At 53.2% G+C, this 19,244-nt stretch overlaps 1 protein-coding gene across 1 annotated transcript in view; it reads left to right on the top strand.

Annotated features, from left to right (window-relative positions):
• Nucleotides 1–19,244, top strand: part of TMEM63C (transmembrane protein 63C) — a 34,698-nt gene that overhangs the window by 7,182 nt on the left and 8,272 nt on the right. Inside the window, exons 5-16 of the mRNA XM_028101993.2 lie at nucleotides 4,812–4,954; nucleotides 6,393–6,441; nucleotides 8,179–8,287; nucleotides 10,388–10,461; nucleotides 11,074–11,154; nucleotides 11,271–11,394; nucleotides 12,146–12,279; nucleotides 13,911–14,033; nucleotides 14,395–14,548; nucleotides 15,897–16,003; nucleotides 17,175–17,261; nucleotides 17,830–17,895. Of these exons, the coding sequence (XP_027957794.1) occupies nucleotides 4,812–4,954; nucleotides 6,393–6,441; nucleotides 8,179–8,287; nucleotides 10,388–10,461; nucleotides 11,074–11,154; nucleotides 11,271–11,394; nucleotides 12,146–12,279; nucleotides 13,911–14,033; nucleotides 14,395–14,548; nucleotides 15,897–16,003; nucleotides 17,175–17,261; nucleotides 17,830–17,895 (1,251 nt within the window). The remainder of the gene's footprint in view (nucleotides 1–4,811; nucleotides 4,955–6,392; nucleotides 6,442–8,178; nucleotides 8,288–10,387; nucleotides 10,462–11,073; nucleotides 11,155–11,270; nucleotides 11,395–12,145; nucleotides 12,280–13,910; nucleotides 14,034–14,394; nucleotides 14,549–15,896; nucleotides 16,004–17,174; nucleotides 17,262–17,829; nucleotides 17,896–19,244) is intronic.

The following is a 19,244-nucleotide window of genomic DNA, read 5'->3' as shown; positions in this document are numbered from 1 at the left end:
CTAACTTGCTTTCTTGGCAAAGGCTCCTACAACTTCCTCCTGCACGCCCACCAGTCAAGGTCCTGGCTGGGAGCCTTCCTCCATTTTCCCAAGACCCCACCCCACCCCCACAAGCCACCTCAGGGCGCCTCTCTTTCTCTAGACCTGCTGAAGAGGGTACAAGCACCGTTCCTAGGCCCTGGGAACCCTGAGCTGGGCTTAAGACCATGAGCCTCTGGTGTCTGAGCTGCAACCCCGCTGATGGGGGAGTCCCCGTGGCCTTGCCCCCACCCCCTAGCCCCCGCCCCAGTCTACCTTCATCATTCATCAGGGTCCACCAGAAGTGATACAGCTAGTTTGTGTGTGGTCCAGGGATCTTAGCCACACGCAGGGGGAGTGGAGGGCAAATGGTTTATCTCTTGGATAAACCTTCTCTGGTTTTGCTTTGGTAATTTTTAAGACATGCACAAGCTCACATTAAAAGTTTTCGTTCAGAGAAACATGCAAGTCCACCTCCAGCCCTCCAGAGATGCAATCCCTGTCAACAGTTTTAGGGAATCTTACTTTTTTTTCCCTTTAAACAAGCATTTACTGAAAAAAAAATTATTATTATTATTATTATTATTTTTTAATGACCACTAGGGCGTATGACCATTTGGAGCTGGTGACCTCAGGAGGCTGTCCGGGCTGGCTCTAGGTTCCTGGGTTTAGCAAAGTCATGAATGCTGGGCAGGGGCAGGGTGGCACGTTAACCAGCCCTTTGCAGGGGTGAGAGGGAAGGAATCCCAGAGCGCCTGCTCCTGAGCTGACCATATCCTCAGTCCTGGGTAGCTTGAGGCTGACTTTCTGGATCTTCTCTGCCATCTGCTGACACGTCAATGGGTGTATTCAGGGTGGGGAAAAATGTGTCCGTGTTGCAGGAGAGAAGCGTACGTGCCAAATACAAGACTTCATGTGGTAGGTGTGTCTGTGGTGTGCGTGCAAATATGAAATAAAAGAGCCACATCGCTGCATTGGTGCAAATCTGCATGCAGCTGTCCAGGTGTGCATGCCCGGACCTGCAGGTCAGGGGAGGTCAGTGTGCCCAGTGTGTGTGTCTGGATCCTCTCCCCGCCCCCCCCCGACTCCACCCAAAGACTCCTCCATTGGGAATACATCATCCGGGAAGGGAGGACAGCTGACCGTTGCACTGTGCATCCTGCATCCTTTGGGAGCAGGGTCTAGAAGACAGCCTCCCACAGCTGAGACAGCTCAGTCCCTGAGCAGGGACAGGGACGCCAGAGTCCCTGGGCACAATGCCCAGGCAGTCTAGTCGGAGAGGCAAAGGTTAACAGGACTCACTACATATAATTCATAATAGGGAAGTTTCATTGTCGGGCAAAGGGCATTTGGGGGAGCAAGAAATTAATTCCAGCTAGGGGGTTCAGGAGAAGCAAGTTTTGAGCTAGGCCTTGAAAGATGGGAAGAATTTCCACACTAAGCCCAGTGGAGGGCCCATCACAAAGAAAGGACTGCATGAGTGAAGGTTTGGGGCAGAGATGGGCCAAAGCATCCAGAAATGGTCAGTCTGGTGTGGCTAGAAACAAGAATACATCTCAAGAGAGAGGCTAAAAGATTGGGCTGTAAAAATCAGCTAGGATCTTGACGGCCATGCTAAGAATCCTGGGCTTTGATCTAGAGGCAGGAGAGTGCTAATTCCTAATTTTGAGTAGGGTACTCAGGGTGAGAATCTGTTTGTAGGCAGGAGTATGGGGGGGACTGGCAGTCGAGCAAGTCCAGAGGCAAGGTGAGCACCTAAGGAGGGTTTTCCAGTGTCCAGGTGAGAGGGAGTGCTGACCAAGGGAGGAGGCAGATGGAGAGAGATCATGGGGCTACAGTCCATGGGCCTTGGCCTCCCATCTGGCCTCCAACTGGTTAAGAAAAGGAGTGATCCAAGTCTGGTCTCTGGGGAAGATAGTAATGCTACTAGGTGGATGCTGATGAGATACGAGGAGCTGGGAGAATGACGAATTATGAAGGGCAAACCCGCAAGTTGACCAGCAAGCTATTGAAAAACAGGGTTCGTTAAAGCTTCGGAGAAAGGTCCGAGCGGGAGGGCTCGGCCTGGGAGATGGGTGCAGGAGGTCATAGTTGAAATTGTGGGAGCGGATCAGTCACCCAGAACGGGAAGCTAGATCAAGAAAGAGTGCCACAGGGGCAGGAGGAAGAAGCCGTGATCTTTAGGGCTGGCCTCCCTGAAGCCCTCCAGGGTGTGGCGGGCAGCCTGTGAGCTCCGAGCTCCTGGTTGAGTGCAATGAGAGCACGCAGAGGGCGTGGACGTCAGTGATTTGGTTCTCCATTGGGGGGACGGTTCCTGGGTAAGGTGTCTGTGAAGTTGAGGCAGACGAAGAGGTGGGTGGGAGGAGGGAGGTGAAGATGTTGGCTGGAACTTGAGGGGAATCGGTCAGGGAATGGAGGCTTGAGGAGTGTCTTGTATTTCAGAGTAGCCAATGTGCCCTTGAACCCGGTGGTATTTCCGAGATGTGGAGAGAGGTGGCTGTGAATTCGAAGATGAGAGAAGACAGTGGATACAGTGGGTGTCCAGAAAGAGGAAGCAGGAGGGAAGCGACTAGAGCCAACAGGAGAATTAGTTGTGAGGAGGAGGGTGGTGGCTGGAACTTTGGGGCGGGGGGTCAGTGTCTCGGCTCCCTCCTGAGACTGGAGGCTCTCTTGCCCCACCCTGTCTGAGGCTCACTCCTGTCAGGTGACCAGGTCTTGGCACCCAAGCCTGCAGCAGGACCCTCCCTTCATTCCCGCTCCCCAGCACCCCGCCTTCTCACCAGTTCCCACCCACCCCATTCTTGGGATTTAATTCTCAAGTCCAAGGCAGGAAGTATTTTAACGGCTTGCAGTTAAAAAAAAAAAAAAATCGAGAGCTCTAAATAATTCCCTAAATGGGGATTATTGAAACGCCTTGAAGATATGCTCTTTATAGTATTGTTTAAAAATAAATCTGAATCCTGGACTGGATGCTAGAAGTTGCATACACTCTACGAGCCTGACCGGAGAGCAGGGGTGAGTAAACCCTAGGACGTCCACCAGCAGAGTGGGGAGGCCACCCTGGTGCTGGGTATGAACCAGCGCCCCATAAATGGAGACCACTATCACCATTACCACTGTGCAGCCATGAAAAACATTTAGACAAAACGTGAAACAGTCAGAAAAGGCTTCAGATGAAAACCTAAGCAACACAACAATACATCCAATGCTGTTTATACTATAGTCACGAAATTAAACCGGCACAACCACAAAAAACTAAAGCAATGGACCCAAATGCTTCATGGTCATTATCTTAGGTTGGATGAGATTATAGGCGAATGATTTTCTTCTTTGTATTTCCCCCAAATTCTGTAATAAGCGTGTGTTGCTTTTAAATTTCTTTTTGAAGTATAACACACATATGGACAAGTGCACAAAAATCAAGGTCCAGCTCAGTTGTAGCAAAGCAGATCAAGGATTAGAATTGCCAGCGCTCCAGGAGCTCTCCTCCTGCTCCTTCCCAACCCCCTGTGACCTCCCCCTACCTCCCCCTCTCCAAAGACATCCAGTATCCTGACTTCACTCTCCGTAGTTTAGTATTGCCTATTTTTGAACTTTGTGTATGGAAACATTTGTATGTATTGTTTGTGCCTGGATCTTTCACCCAACATTGTGTTTGTGAAATTCAGCTGTGGTCTTTCATTTTTTTTTTTATCTCTGTATAGTATTTCATTCTATATCTATATCATTACATATAGCTCTCACATATATACATATACATATGTATCTCACACTCTTTTTTTTAAAGTAGACTCTATGCCCAATGTGGGGGCCTCAACTCACACCCCCAAGATCTAGAGTCGCACGCTCCACTGACTGAGCCAGCCAGGCGCCCCTATATCTCACAATTCTTGTGTCCGTTTCCACCTTGGGTAGACATTTAAGTTGTTTGGGGCTGTTAGAAATAATGCAGCTGAGTTTCTTATACATGTCTCTTGATATACACGTGCCTGTGTTTCCACTGGGAATAAAACGAGGCGTGGAGCTGCTGGGTGACAGGCTGTGCATGTAGTCAGTGTCCTTAGATGATACCAACTGTTCGCCAAAGCAGCGGTGCCGGAGTATGTACCCGTGCATGAGGGAGAGCTCCCAGTGCCCCCATACCTTCGCCAGCACTTGCTATTGTCTGACTTTCTAACTTTGGCCAATCTGGCAGTGTGGAGTGATATCTCATTGTGACCTTAAGAATTCTCTTTTAGGGCACCTGGGTGGCACAGTCAGTTAAGCGGCTGCCTTCGGCTCAGGTCACGATCCTGGAGTCCCTGGAGCCCGCATCGGGCCCCCGCTCAGCGGGGAGTCTGCTTCTCCCTCTGACCCTCCCCCCTCTCATGCTCTCTCTCTCTCAATAAATAAATAAATAAAAAGAATTCCCTTTTAATTTACAAATTAAAAGAAACAACTTAAAAAAAATCGGATGCTTCTCCGTATCACTACTGGTTGGTCTGGTGCACGCCCCATAGCAAGCACTCAACACGAAGCAAGAAAAGATGGAATGACTGCTTGATTTCAAAAGTGCCTCTGGATTCCCAAGTGTGTGTGTGTAACAGCTTCTGCTTTGGATATGCCTGTGAAATTCAGTGAAATACATTTCAGGCATGATAGAGGCTTTAAGACAAAGGGTGATAATTCTAAAAAAAAATTAAAAATAAAAACTTGGGGTAGGGTGATAATCTTCTCTTCCTCGCCCTCCTTCCAGTGTACCCTGTGGCCGCACAGGCTCCTGAGGAATGTCCTTGTCTGTATGTCTCTTCCAGGAACGAGGATCTGATCAGCAAGTGTGGAGATGATGCCCGCATCTACATCATGTTCCAGTATCACCTCATCATCTTTGTGCTCATCCTCTGCATCCCCTCCTTGGGTATCATCTTGCCCGTCAACTACACCGGAACCGTTCTGGGTAGGCGGAGCTCAGTGCGCCCGGGGCCCTGGGCCCCCAGAGCAGAGGGGCAGCCCGGGAGGCAGGACAGAGCATGGGTCTCGAGTCTAGAAATCCAAAATTGAATTCCACTTCTCAAAATTAGTTATGTGAGCTGAGGCCACCCGAACTTCAGCTCTCCCACGTGGAGACTGGAGAGGAGACATCCGTCGTCACGAGGCTGGCTCAGGACCTTGGTACAGCAGGCGTGCAATAGTAATTCAGCCTGGAACTGAAGGTTTATCGGCAGCCCCGTGCTACACCTGGCCAAGTGCTCGCGAGGCCTTTTTATGGCATGTGACCTACGGCAGAGATCCCTGAACTTGATCTCTCCCAACCCCCACGGCAGCCAGACACAGCCCTAGAAGTGCAAAATTGGTCTCCTAGGAAGTCTAGCTACGCTTGTTATAAAAGGGCAAGTCCTTTGGACAGACTGACATTGTGGGCTTGGGCTTCGAAGACAGAAAAATCTTGGTTCCCCAACTTTGACCCACATCTGCTTCCCAGAAAACACCTTCGCCCAATCTAGCAAATTATTTCGTCTTACATGCAGCAGATCAGTCTCCCTGGGCGTCGGGTCCTCAACTGTCATGGGGATTGGGAGAGAATGCATGCCTGGTGCCCGGCTCATAGTGAGTGCTCAGTGGATAACAGCCAGTATTTCACTTAGCAACGTGAGGAGGGGCAGAGCTGAAGGCTGTGTAACTAGGTGGGGTCATGTAGCGCCCACCATGCCCGGGTGGCAGCCAGTGGTACCCTGGTTCCTCAGATGGCTGTTTCTCCTCAGCCAGATGTAGACTTCAGTTAATTCAAGGTAGCACGCAATGTCTGCGCCACCACATACCGTTACCAGAGTCAGCAACTTCCGTCTTTCCAAATTCTCTTCCCAAGAGCTAGTGTGTTGGCAGTGATCTATTGTATATAATGTATATGTTATATTAATGCAGGATTTCTGGACACGTTTCATAACATCCAGAGATGTCTAAACCGACAAGCTAATGCAGTTTGCCAGAAGGATTTATTCTGTCCCAATGAGGCAACGTGACATTCTTGTGATTGTTGCCAGTGGTAACAGCCTTGCTGATTTCATCCCTCCACTCATGGCGGGGCCCTGGGCTCCTTCAGTAAGCGCTTACTGGTGTCTGCCACGCTCCAGTTGGGCACTGGGGATGCCACACCAAGACTTGGTCTCACGTCACAGCCATAGAGCCCTAACCAGTAGTCCCAGGGAGAAGAAGAGGCCTCTGCTGGCTTTCTTGGGAGTTGGAGGCAAGTTCTGGGGGACGAGAAGGAAGGGCAGGACATAGGCAAGCATCTCCAGACCCCAGGCATGCATTCAGGAACCTTGAACTCAAGCAGCCCCCTCAACTCACTCAATCAAGGAACCGGCCTTGAGGTCAGCCACTTTCTTCTCTTCCAGATTGGAATAGCCACTTTGGTCGGACCACCATTGTCAATGTCTCCATAGAGTAGGTACCTGATCCTCTTACCACCCGTTCTACTGGCTGGGGCATTGGTGGGGAGAGGAGGTCCAATGTGTGGGTCGAAAACCTGGGCACTGCTTTGCTGCTAAGAAAGGCCTGGTTTCCTTGGGACCCATGTACTGAGCGGGAGGCCAGAAGTTGCATTCTCTTGGTGCCTCGGTGTCCCCATATCTGTAATAGGTAGAACCACCCAAACTGGCCACTCCAAAGACCTGGAAAGACAGTCCTGTTGGTTTCCTACATCCGGCGCCCAAGTGGCAAGGACCCGGTAGCAAGCAGAGGCTTGAGCTATTCTTTCCTGCCCAAAAATAGTGCATGTCAACCCTCATCTAATGACTAACTCATAGACCCAATTCCCATACCCCCGGGGGGTGGGGGTGGGGGCTGAGGACCCACGTGACCCGGCTTCATGCCCCGCCTCTGCCGTTAGCTGGCCCTGGGTCCGGGGCAGTGCCTGCCCACCCCGAGCTGCATTCCTAGTCTGGGGGGAAGCAGGGGAGGAACAAACATTGGTCGTGATTCGTGAATTTCAGCAGCAACCAACCCAACTGGTGGCTCAGTCAATGTGTACTAAGCCACATGTGGCCCTGCTGGTCCACGCTGAGAAAACAGGCCCGCTGGGGGTCTTGGCCACACGTGGCCGACTTCCTGACAAAGCTGAAGGGGCAGGTCCAGCAGGTGTGAGTGGGGGTTCACGCATCCCTGCCCCACTTGCCCCTGCACCCTGCAATCCATCAAGCTCCCAAATCAGCAGGATGGGGCTATGGGCATCTTACCTCTCCCTCCAGGCGGCCCCTCCCCTGGTGCTGCCAACCCCGGAGCAGAGCTCACCAGCTTCTCCCAGGCCAGCCACCGGCGTAAGGTGCCTACGCCTTCCCAACAAGATGTTAGTTTTAATAGGGCCGGAAAGACCTTCAACATCCGTAAGTCCATACTGGCAGAGAGCTGGAGTGTTCCTCAGAGTCCAGAGAAACTTGCCCCACCCGAGGACATGGAGGATGGGACACCTAGCTGGGTAGGGAATATTCGGTGAAACGTCAGGCACAGGGGCAAGTGTCAAGGAGAGATTTTGAAGCAAGGCAGCTTTCTCTTCTCAAACCGCACCAAATAAGGTGGGTCCTATTTCTGAACAGTCCTCTTGGCCGGATGCCTTGGGACAGCATCGTACGAGCCCAAAGCCCTGGTGCCACCACTCTTCCCGTCCCAGGAGAGGTAGAGCGAATCCGCCGGGCCCTCCTCCCTTGGGGCCCGAGTAGGACCCCCCCATCCCTCAGCACTGAGGGCCGACGCCTCCCCAACTTGGGCTGCCGGGCAGCTGTGGGAGCATGAGCTGGAGCCTCCAGCAGCCTGATATGGTGGTGAGGAGTCCCTGGGCGTCCTCTGCCCCAGGCTCACCTCCCAGTGCTGCCAGGGCTGGGAGTGACCTCTGCTTCTGACCCTCATTTCCCTATGGATAAAATGAAGATAGTCACAGTAGCACCCTCCGAGGGTGTGAGAATCTGGTGAGAAAATGTACAGAAAGCATCTAGTCCCACCCTGGGTCTGGCACATAGTAAGCACTCAGTAAATGTTGGCCTGCGGTAGCTGGCGTGCTCCGCCCCCTTCTTACCATGGCCATCCCCTTCCAAGGTGGCCGAGTGTCTGGAAGTACCAGAGGGCAGCAGGAGACTGCCTGGGGTGGGAGAGGGTGGTCTCACCCTTCCTGTGTCTTGTTCCCGGCAGGAGTAAGGTCCTGTGGCTGCATAGCTGCTTCTCCTTCCTCTACTTCCTCATCAACCTCGTCTTCATGGCTCATCACTGTTTAGGGTTTGTGCCCAAGAAGAGCTACAAGGTGAGTAAGTGAAAAGAACTCCCAAGCTGCTCCCTCCCAGCCAGAGCCTGCCCCCGCTGGACCACCCCACTCCCGCCTTCAGAGGCATCCCAGTTCTCACATTCTGCACACCTATGGGGGGCACTCTCACCCAAGCAGGGCAAACCTCCGCCCCTTGGCCCGGTGAGTCATTACCCGGCACCTCGCACAGCTGTCCTGCTTGGTAAACCCCTGGAACGCTTACACACCGGTCGGTAAACAGCTGCTCCCAGGGGCCTCCTGCCCCTTGCCCTGCTGCCCGGACCCTCTCTGAAGACCCCTGAGCCCCAGCCATCCACAAACTAAAAGATTAACAAACACCTGGACCAGCAGAGCACTTCCATCCTAAGTGCCTAGTGTCCCCTGCTGGGGAGTGCCCAAGGTCCTTGCCCTTCCACAGTCTCTGAGGTCAGAGACTCCAGGGCCCGGCCCAGGTAGCCCCACTGTCCTGGTTTGGGTCACCCCACCTCCCAAGCAGGCCCTAAGATAAGAGTTTGCACAGCATTCACTTATTTTGAAGGTGATCCTAGGAGAACCCCCTAGAGGGTGGGGAAGTGGGAAGAAGACGCAGGTAGGAGGGAATGGTTAGGGAGCGGCTCTCACTGCTGGGAGTCGGGGAGGACACGTGCCCTTGGTGTTCCCCCCCTGGGGGAGCGGTCTGCACATTCCCACCGGCTCCCTGGCCATCACTGGTTGAGGCTGCATTCGGGGCTTTAACTCTTCACACCTTTTTTTTTTTTTTTTTTTAAGATTTTATTTATTTGACAGAGAGAGACACAGTGAAAGAGGGAGCACAAGCAGGGGGAGTGGGAGAGGGAGAAGCAGGCTTCCCGCCCGAGCAGGGAGCGAGCAGGGAGCCCGATGTGGGGCTCCATCCCAGGACCCTGGGATCATGACCTGAGCTGAAGGCAGATGCTTAACAGACTGAGCCACCCAGGTGCCCCACACCTTGCTGGCTAACACTGGCAGTCCCAGTGTTTAATGTGCACAGCTGCCCTTGGGGTGTAGAGATGAGGCTGGGGGGCTGCAGGTGGGCCTGGCAGTGCTGCCCACCCAAGGTAATAACCACACCTACACCTGCACCAGCACCCACATAGCCCCAGCCCCAGCCCAGCCCCAGCCCAGCCCCAGCTCCAGCCCCAGCCCAGCCCCAGCCCAGCCCCACCCCACCTCTGCTCCAGCCCCAGCCCGAGCTCCAGCACCAGCACCAGCACCAGCACCAGCACCAGCAAGGGAAGGGGCGTGCGGGCTGTCCTGGCCCTGGTGGGGAAGGAAAACAGTGACAACTAACATCCCTGGCTCTGTCCTCGGCCATTCAGAGCTTCAGTGGAGTGGGATCAGCTCCCTCGATGCCATCCATCCTAAAGGACTGATTCAGTCTACCCCACCCCAGAACGCAAATCCACATACCCCTGAAAGGTTACCCCAAATGTGTTTGGCCTGCAGGCACAGAGGCTTGGGCACCCTTGACCAGTCTGGACTCAGCTACTTCAGCTTTCCTTCTTGTCACCAGAAGCTTCTGCTGAGACTCCTATCTCTTGAAGCTCAGTTTACCAGATTGTCACCCTGAGGGGATGACTCAGGACGACGTTTCCCACTCACAGAATAAAATGTGAAGTTTGAGGGGCTTCCTCATCCCCTCCCCAGAGTCTCCGCACCTCCTAACTCCCCTGCGCAGTCTCATGTTAGGGACGGCCCTACTTTGTGGACGACAGCGCGGCCAGAATGATGGCAGAGATAGCACAAGAGCATGAGCACCGTCTGTCGGTCCCGGAGCTCTGGGCCTCCTCCCTGGCTGGCCCTGTCTGCAGCTTCTGGCTCTTTCTCCCTTGACCTCAGCTGTCTGTGGTAGGGGGCCTGCAGCAGGGCCCCAGAGAGTAACAGAGATGTGGCATGCCTGCCTGTAGCTGCCCACCGCCCACAGCGCACAGCCTACTGAAGTCAGGGATGCAGGCCAGGGAAGCGAGGGGGCAGCCTGTTGAGTAGTGGGCCTACTCCAGACAGTTCTGGGCCACCAAAGACCCAGACATCTGGGAGTCCTGTGTAATCAGTCTTCTTTCTCCATTTGCCCTCCCCACCTAGGTCACAAGGACACTAATGATCACCTATGTCCCCACGGACATCCAAGACCCGGAAATCATCATTAAGCATTTTCAGTAAGTGGGTCAGAGTGGGCTAAAGCATGGATTGCCTCCTCCCGGTAACCCTGCCTACATCTTCATGTGGGTAGTAAGTTGGCGTAAGATGGTAGAGCGAGAAACACTCCAAGTGGTAGCCCATCCTGGACTTGACTCAGGGGTAGCCTTCCAGAATGGCGGAGGCCCTGGGGCCAGAGCAGGGTTTCTGAAGTCAAGGGCTTTCCTGCATGGTGAGGGGTATCATTTTCTTCCTTTCCCTCATTACTCCAACCACAGAGCCCGGCGAGCTCCTGGACCACAGTTATCTAGAGCAGGTCATGTTGGGGCATCTTTTGTGACCCAAGGTCCTAGCCCAGGAGCTAATTATCGCTCATGGGCGGGAATTTCCAGTTCTGCCTGCTGGCCCTATTCTGGATCATCTGGGAAGGATGTGGCAAATCTCTGATTACCAGGGGTCACCTCTGAAATTTGACCTTAGGAACAAGGAATAGAGTCTCCCATCCAAGAACCAGGGACCACAGGCAGCTGAGCTACTCGGCCCTGTGGGCTGTAGTTCTGGGTGGGGGTCAGAGTAGTATGGCCCATCCCCAGCACCATAGGCTGGTTCAGCATCTGTGTCTGTGGCTACAGTGAGGCTTATCCGGGGTGCGTGGTGACCAGAGTCCACTTCTGCTATGACGTCAGGATGCTGATCGAGCTGGATGATCAGAGGTGAGTCGGCAGCAGGGCCTGTCTGGATCTGTGCTGGGGGATGCAAGGGGAGGGTGTGGCGCTGCTGGTCCCCCCAGACCACAAGATGCTTCCTCTCATTGCCTGCCGGCCAACAGGCGCCACGCGATGCGGGGCCGGCTCTACTACACTGCCAAGGCCAAGAAGAGTGGGAAGGTGATGATCAAGACCCACCCCTGCTCCCGCCTGTGCTTCTGCAAGTGCTGGACCTGCTTCAAGGAGGTACCTGTCCCAGGGAATCAAGGGACATGGCAGAGGAGGGGCGGGGGCACAGGGTCTCCAGCTCTGTCCAGGGCTCTGTACCCTCAGGCCCCATTCAGATCTGCTCTGGTGCTGTGACTCCTGGCTCCTCCCTCCCTTTCTGCCATGCCGTGCCTCCCCGTGGAGAATGTAGAGGAGCTGAAGCCTTTCTTGGATCCCCCTCTGGAGCGATCCAGGGAGGCTTGCTCTTGCCCACTTCCAGTCTTGGATGGGAGGACCGGCGAGAACATGGTAGACTGCTGTAGGCTGCCATGCCTCAGGCTTTCAAAGGGCGAGGACAGGAACATCTGAAGGCCCTGGGCTCCATCTTCTCACCCAACCACTGTGGCTAGAAGGAGACCACAGGGCAGGACTGAACTCTAGCCAGTCCAGAAAAAGAATCATCCCCATTTCCTGAAAATGCTGGAGACACATTCTGTCACTCCTCTGGAGTCCTGCCCAAGTCCAGAAGCATCCCCTAGCCCCCAGGTGTGCCTCCCCTTCCCCCGATCTAAGAGCAAGGAGCTAATTTCGGAGTCATGGCCTTTTCCTGTTCTTGAGCTGGGATCTGGGAGCCCACTGGGATCCTGAGCTCTTTGCCAGGCTTTGAAGGGAGTTGGGAATGGAACCAAGGCCTCAGGCTCACCACCCGAGTGGAGAGAGGCCTTATGTCTAGGGGAGGCCTTCCTAGCGCTCTGGCTTCTCCAGCTCTGAGGGCCAAATCTCACCCCAGGTAGATGCAGAGCAATATTATAGTGAGCTGGAGGAGCAGCTGACTGATGAGTTCAACGCTGAGCTCAACCGCGTTCGGCTGAAGCGTCTGGACCTGATCTTTGTCACCTTCCAGGACACCAGGATGACGAAGCAGTGAGTGCCGGGGCCAGCAGCTTGCTGTGCCTAGCCCAGCCCTGAGAACGGGCTTCTGCTTCTCTGAAACCATCCTCTTTCACCCCCATTCCGGCCAAGGGGAGATGAAAGAGAACCTCCCTCCAGTTTGCCATATTCTGACCACCCCTCAACCCCTCCGTGCTCCTCACAGGCAGCCCTGCCATCTTGCTTTCCAGAGCATGTCTGCATCCACTTCGCCACAGCTGCCAGACTCAGCTTGTCTCCAGAGACATCCAGGCCCTGGGCTCCCCATCCCCATATGTCCTTGCTTTAGCGTGGAGGTAGTCAGAGTAGACATCTTGGTTCCTCTTCTCGGCCTTGACAAGAATGAATCCATTTTTTTCCCATGACACATCACCACAAATGACAGAGTCAGGGTAGAGAAGCTCTCCTTGCTGTTTCTGCTCTCCTGCCGCAAGCCTCCCCTAATTCATAGCCTTACAGCCTCCTCCCTCCTCTGCCCCAACCCCTGGCAGCTCTGCTTTGATGGGGAGTAGATTAGATGCAATCAGGTATGTTCTGGAAGAATCCTTAGGATAGGGTCAAAGAGATGAGAACCCCGGCATCAGCCCCTTGAGGATTGTGGGGGCCCTCCTCTCTCGGAGGGAGCCTGATCATACACACCACTCCGTCCTCACCCACCCACACCCTACAAGTGGAACAGCCTGGAAGTTAGTCAAATACGATTGTGTGCAATTTGCAAGTCCCTTATACGCTCAAATTTTTTATCTGTCAAATTTGTTTGCTTAAAACTTTCCTGTCCACCTCCCAGAGGGTTAAGGAGGGATATGTGATCTATTTAGTATATGTGTTCCATAAAACAGTATACCCATGTAAGCCAATACTGTTCTCTTCTTTTCTTTTCCTTTTTTTTTTTTTTTTAAGATTTTATTTATTTATTTGTCAGAGAGAAAGAGAGCACAAGCAGGGGGAGCGGCAGGCAGAGGGAGAAGCAGGCTCCTCGCCGAGCAGGGAGCCCGACGCGGGGCTCGATCCCAGGGCCCCGGGATCATGACCTCAGCTGAAAGTAGACGCTTAACCGACTGAGCCACCCAGACGCCCCAGTACCGTTTCTTTTCTGAGACATTGTCACCCAGTAGAAAGGATCTGAGATTTCATTACAGCAGAAATGTGAATAAGACTGAAGACTTCAGTGCCGGCACCTGCCCCTCTTTGGTTGTGTCTTCAGGCATCTCAATTTAGTAATCTGTTCGACTGGGATTCTATTCATTGCCAATTAGCACAGTGTCGGGCACACAAAAAGAACTCAGTTGGTAGCTATTAATACTAATATGAGGCTGAAGTTAGCGCCTCCCCCGTCAGCCTCAAGGAAAGAGCATATCTTTGTGCTGTCCCTGCTGTCAAGGGGAAAAGACTTTAACTGAGAACCGTGTGGTCCCCTCCCTGCCCAGGTAGTCCCTCCCGCTGCTGCCCCTTTCCTGCAGGGACTAGGCTTTAGGAGCTGCCTAACTGTAAGATCCTGGGAGGCATTCCCAAGGCTTCGAGAATCCCTAGGAAGTGGGGCCATCTGTAGGACCCTGGCATGAGACCCCCTCCTAAGCCCGTTGTCCTCAGCCCCAGACCTCTGTCTCCTCCCTGCATCTCCGCAGCATCCGGGAAGATTATAAATACATCCAGTGCGGCGTGCACCCCCAGCAGTCCTCCGTGAGCACCATCGTCAAATCCTACCGCTGGAGGGTCGCCCTGGCCCCACACCCTCAAGACATCATTTGGTAAGCCCCCTCTGCTCCTCCCCTCTCCTTTCAGCTCCTCTGAGACTGAAGAAGGGAACAGGGTGGGAAAGGAATCGGGGCCTGTTCTCCTACTCTGTTGCCCACGGGGCTGGGCCCTGTCCTCTGCTGAGCACCACAGCCTCAGCCTACCCCCAAACCCAGCCCACCACCAGGGCCTTGACCAACGACTTGACTGAGGGGCAGATCCAGGGCCCAGTGCATGCAGGTCTGGGCCCCGGGGGCTGAATTAGACCAGGGCAGCCTGGGTCTCCAGCTGGCATGCAGGAATCTGCACGTGGGCCCCATCCAAGGGCTGAGACCCGAGCTCCTAAATGCCTCCTCCTCCTCCATCCCTCCCCAGGAAACACCTGTCTGTCCGCCGCTTCCATTGGTGGGCCCGCTTTATCGCAATCAACACCTTCCTCTTCTTCTTCTTCTTCTTCCTCACCACGCCCGCCATCATCATCAACACCATCGACATGTACAACGTCACCCGCCCCATTGAGAAGCTGCAGGTGCCGCCTCTGCTCGGGCCAGACGTGGGGGCCCCAGGGAGATGAGGGAAGGATGGGATGGGGGGGCCCTGGAACACGGCTCCCGTGCACCGCCAACATGTGGCCGTGTGACAGCTCTGTTCTCCCCACTTTCAAGAGCTAGGGGTCCCTCGTTTGAGGGAGAGGGTTGAAGCTGGGGAAGAGTGAGGTCAGTTCCAATGCAGCCATCCGGGAGAAGGAGGACCTCCACCACCCTCACTCCAGACACACCCACTCCAGGCTGGGAGAGCCAGGGCTTGGGGGGCCATCCCTGAACTTAGAGGCTGCTTCATCCTGACAGGGGCCTGCCGAGGAACTGGACTGGCCCCACCCATTTCCAAATCCTATAGCCTCCAGGCTGTCATAACGGGCCTAGAAGGCCTCCTCTTCCATATTACCTCCATCCCTATCCAGCGACACACGCATGCACATGCATACGCGCGCACACGCACACGTGTGCACACACACTCGTGCACACGCATGCATACTCACATGCACACGCATGCATGTGCACAATATGCACACGCATGCACAGGCACGCATATGCACATGCACACACGCTCATGCACACACACACACATACGCAATGCACACAACATGCATGCACGTGCACAGTACACATGCGCACATGCACAGGCACACATATGCACATGCATGCACGTGCACAGTATGCATGCACACATGCAAGGCACACACGCACATGCACACATGTATGCACACGCACACATGCAAACGCACATGTACACACATGCGTGTGCACAATACGCACACGTATGCACACACGTGCACACACATACACACGCACAGTCAAGACGCACCACTTCTGCTGCTTGCTTCTGACCCCCCTTGTCAGCTTCACAGTAGGCCCCAGGGGCACCACAGCTCCCCTAGGGTTTCTTCCTTCACACCTGCCCCCTTCTCTAGCACCTTTCATACAACATCACATGAAAGGGAGTGTCTTCTCTCTGAGCTGAGAGATGTCAGTGACAGCAGCTGGCCCTGGCCCGAGGGCGAAGTCCCTTGGGAAAGCCCAGGCTGCCCCTCCGGGGGACCTCAGCATAGAAGACCCGTGCCCCTTGAGGGCACCACTTGACCTTGGGGTGTCAGCCTCTGCCCACCCCAGCCCGGCAGACTGCTAGCCAGCAAGGCTGACCAGGAAGGCCAGGTCCACTGGACAGCCTCAGAGAAACCAAACCTGCTCTGGGATTAAGTGGGGGGAGGAGGGGGAGAGAAGAGGCCAGAGGTGTGGGAGAAGCAGGGTTGGCCTGAGAGGGGAAGGGGTGCTGCTTACACTGATGTCTCTCCACCCTTCCGCTCTCTACCCCCACAGAACCCAGTCATAACCCAGTTCTTCCCCTCCCTGATGCTCTGGGCATTTACAGTGATCATGCCTCTGATTGTCTACCTCTCCGCCTTCCTAGAGGCCCACTGGACCAGGTGAGGGGGGGGGTCTCCTCCCCCAGCCCTGCTCTTTGCCCCGGCCCCGGCCTCTTCCCCTGCCCACTCCTCCACCAGCCTGGTGCTCGGGGCCTCCCATCCAGCCCGGGGAATCAAATTGACATGGGTTTTGATAACCAAAACCATCCCCAAATCTAAGATATATATATATTATTTTTTTTTGAAAGAGGGGACTGAGTTGTCTCTGGGCCTCTGGCCTCAGGAATGCTAAGATGGGGCCACCATCTCAAGGCACGTTCAGGCCCAAACCAAGTGCTCCTTGGGCTGCTCCCTCAGCCTCCAGCCACGCACTGAGGGGATGGAGCTGTTAGCAGAGATAGGCAGCTAGGACCTGCAGGCAGGAGGCCTGGGGTGAGGAGGAGAGGAGCCTGTGAACCCAACCTGCCTGTAGACCTGTGTAGCCCATGCAGCACCCACATTTTATTTAAAGATTTTATTTATTTATTTGAGAGGGAGAGAGCATGAGCATGGGGGAGAGCAGAGGCAGAGGGAGAAGCAGGCTCCCCGCTGAGCAGGACTCCATCCCAGGGCCCCGGGATCATGACCGGAGCCAAAGGCAGACGTTTAATGGACTGAGGCACCCAGATGCCCCTGGCACCCAGGTTTTAAAAGATAGGAACTTTAGCCCTAATAGCTGGTTAGCGCTCCTCGTCCTATGGTGGTAGCCAATTGGGTGGAAGGTATTTACCATATCCTGGGGCAGGTGGACCTGCTTTTGCCTGAAGGCTGTGTGGGTCTCAAAAGTGATTTCCTACACCAGAAGTTCCTACCATCTGACCAGGCAGTAAGCCAAGAGGTTTGTCCTAACAGAAACCCTTACTGGTCTTTTCTCTGGCCAAGAACATGGCTTATGTAGATTATTGAAACTCTGCAGGAATCCTGAGCCTCGTTGGTAATGTCCCTCTAACAAAGATAGCAAGCACACAGCACCTGTGTGCCCTTCCGCCCATCCTGTGCCCAAGGCTGACGAGGCTGGCTGAGGCTGCTGCCCCTGCCCTCCCAGCAACCACACAGCTCCCAGTGCTCTGTGAGGGTGGCATTGGTAGGCACTGTCCAACCCTTTTCTAGGCCAGGTCGCTGTCTCTGTCTTCCCATCCATTCTGTAGTTAGGCCTCTGGTTCTTATTACATGTTTGTTTGTTCTCTTCTAGATCAAGCCAGAATCTGATCATCGTGAACAAGTGTTACATCTTTCTGGTGTTCATGGTGATTATTCTGCCCTCAATGGGACTGACCAGGTACCTCCCCTCCAAGTATCCCTCTCTCAGACAGGCTCACCCTAGAGTTGGAACCTCCTTTTTCAGATACTATAGGCCTACCTGTGGTCGCTACAAATCCATTCCTCAAATGACAGTCCAGTGCCGGTCATGAGCCTAGCATGAGCCAGGTATCCTGTGAACCCTAAGGGGTCAGCCATGAACTCTGCCTTCAAAGAACTTATCATCCAGCTGGGGCAAGAAGCCATGTATATCAGCTAACTGACAGCCCCAGGTGGGAAAAACACAGCCAATGTGCAGTGGAAAATCAGAAGAGAGAGAGAGCACTGTGGGGAAAATGGCTGGCGAAGATTTGCTAGAAGAGGCAGACTTGAGATGAGAGGCCAAAGGGTTCAGGGCAGGGGTGGCCCAGCATTAAGAAGGCAGAGAGGCAGTGTGGACTGACCAGCTGGAATACGAGAATGCCAGTGCCTCCAGGGATTGAGCCGGGGAGGACAGAGGGAAGCAAGCCAGGCCCAAGAGGGACTGAACCCCAAGCCTCCGTTCCTAGATTCATTAACTAAAGGGCCTACCTTGTTCTTGCTTCTAGTTTGGATGTCTTTTTCCGGTGGCTCTTTGACATCTACTACTTGGAGCAGGCATCCATCAGGTTCCAGTGAGTACTAGAGCATGTGCCCCAGGAGTGCCCTCCGTGTATGCTGGGGCTCCCATGGGTCCATGCCGGGTAGACACGTGTCGCCTTCATTTGCTCACACAGGTAGAGATGAATGCATGCAAAGACTCTCATTAAGCAGACTCTTAACCTTTCCCGGGCCCGGGGCCTATCTGGCAATCTGGTAAAGCCCAGGGATCCCTTCTCTGAATGAAGTTTTGGAAATAATTGTAAATTTACAGGAAATTGCCCCCACACTGTGCTGTGTACCCTTCATCCAGTTCCCCCTCTGGTAACATCTTGCACAACCTATAGTGCCGAATCCCAACCAGGAAATTGACATTATACAATCCACAGAGCTTATTCAGATTCTGCCAGTTTTATGTGCACTCTGAATAGATGTCTTTAAATGCACAAAATACCTGGATTACAAAGAAAACCAATTATACTGAAATATTGCTGGCAAAATATTTTAAAAAGTACATTTGTAATAAAATCTTTATTAGCGCATTTAATAAGAGGACGATGCATTTTAAATACAAGCAAGCTAAAGTTATATTTTATTGTTTTAGAGATGTCAGTGTGAACCCTGAGGCTACTTAGCCAGCAGAACATTCAGTTGGGTGGGGCCGAGGGATCTTTGACGAAGCAACATGCGTGTCATGTTGGGCATCCGGCCAATTTTGATTTTGTTTTGGTATTAGGTTTGGTATTAGGTTACAAATGTTAAAAAAAATCCCAATTTTCAAAGATGTAATGTTGCATATGATGTGCAAGCTTTCAAGCTTGCTTTATAGGGCAAGGACCAGGATTCTCTAAGGTTTCTGCAGTTGAACTATAATTGTGATAAGTTGGACTCTTTTTTTCTAAGATGAATGAGTTCATCTTTGGTTAGGTCAGTATCTTCCATACAGTTTATGTATGAGAGAGAAGAAAGTTGTAGGTCCATGCCTCAATGTTGATACCTTCAAGAAAGAATAGTTTTTGAAGGAGTTCTGAAATATATCCAGAGAGCTCACAGATTTCTCCTTTCAAAGAAGTTGAAGGAATTTTGTAGATGGGGACAAAGGACAGGCAACAGAGATGCCTGGGTCACCAACGTGAGAACAGGCAGTGTGGCCATTCATTTAGCTGGCTGAATGACTTCTAGCTGAAGCTGGCCAGCTATGTCAAGCACAGACCTGCGGACAGGAACATTTCGATCACGTAAAGTCCGCTCATCTAATTTAGCTGCATGTTTAATAACTACCTTCATTTTGAAGTGATGGTGAGTGCAAAGGTATTGTCAGATATCACCACCAACTGCAGTGGGCTATGAAAATATCTTTAAGATTTTATTTATTTATTTGAGA

This window comes from Eumetopias jubatus, unplaced genomic scaffold (genome assembly GCF_037043125.1).
Source record: "Eumetopias jubatus isolate StellerSeaLion01/CBP00866 unplaced genomic scaffold, mEumJub1_p1.0 scaffold_7, whole genome shotgun sequence".
NCBI lineage: Eukaryota > Metazoa > Chordata > Mammalia > Carnivora > Otariidae > Eumetopias > Eumetopias jubatus.
This window is presented reverse-complemented; position numbering and strand designations above follow the sequence as displayed.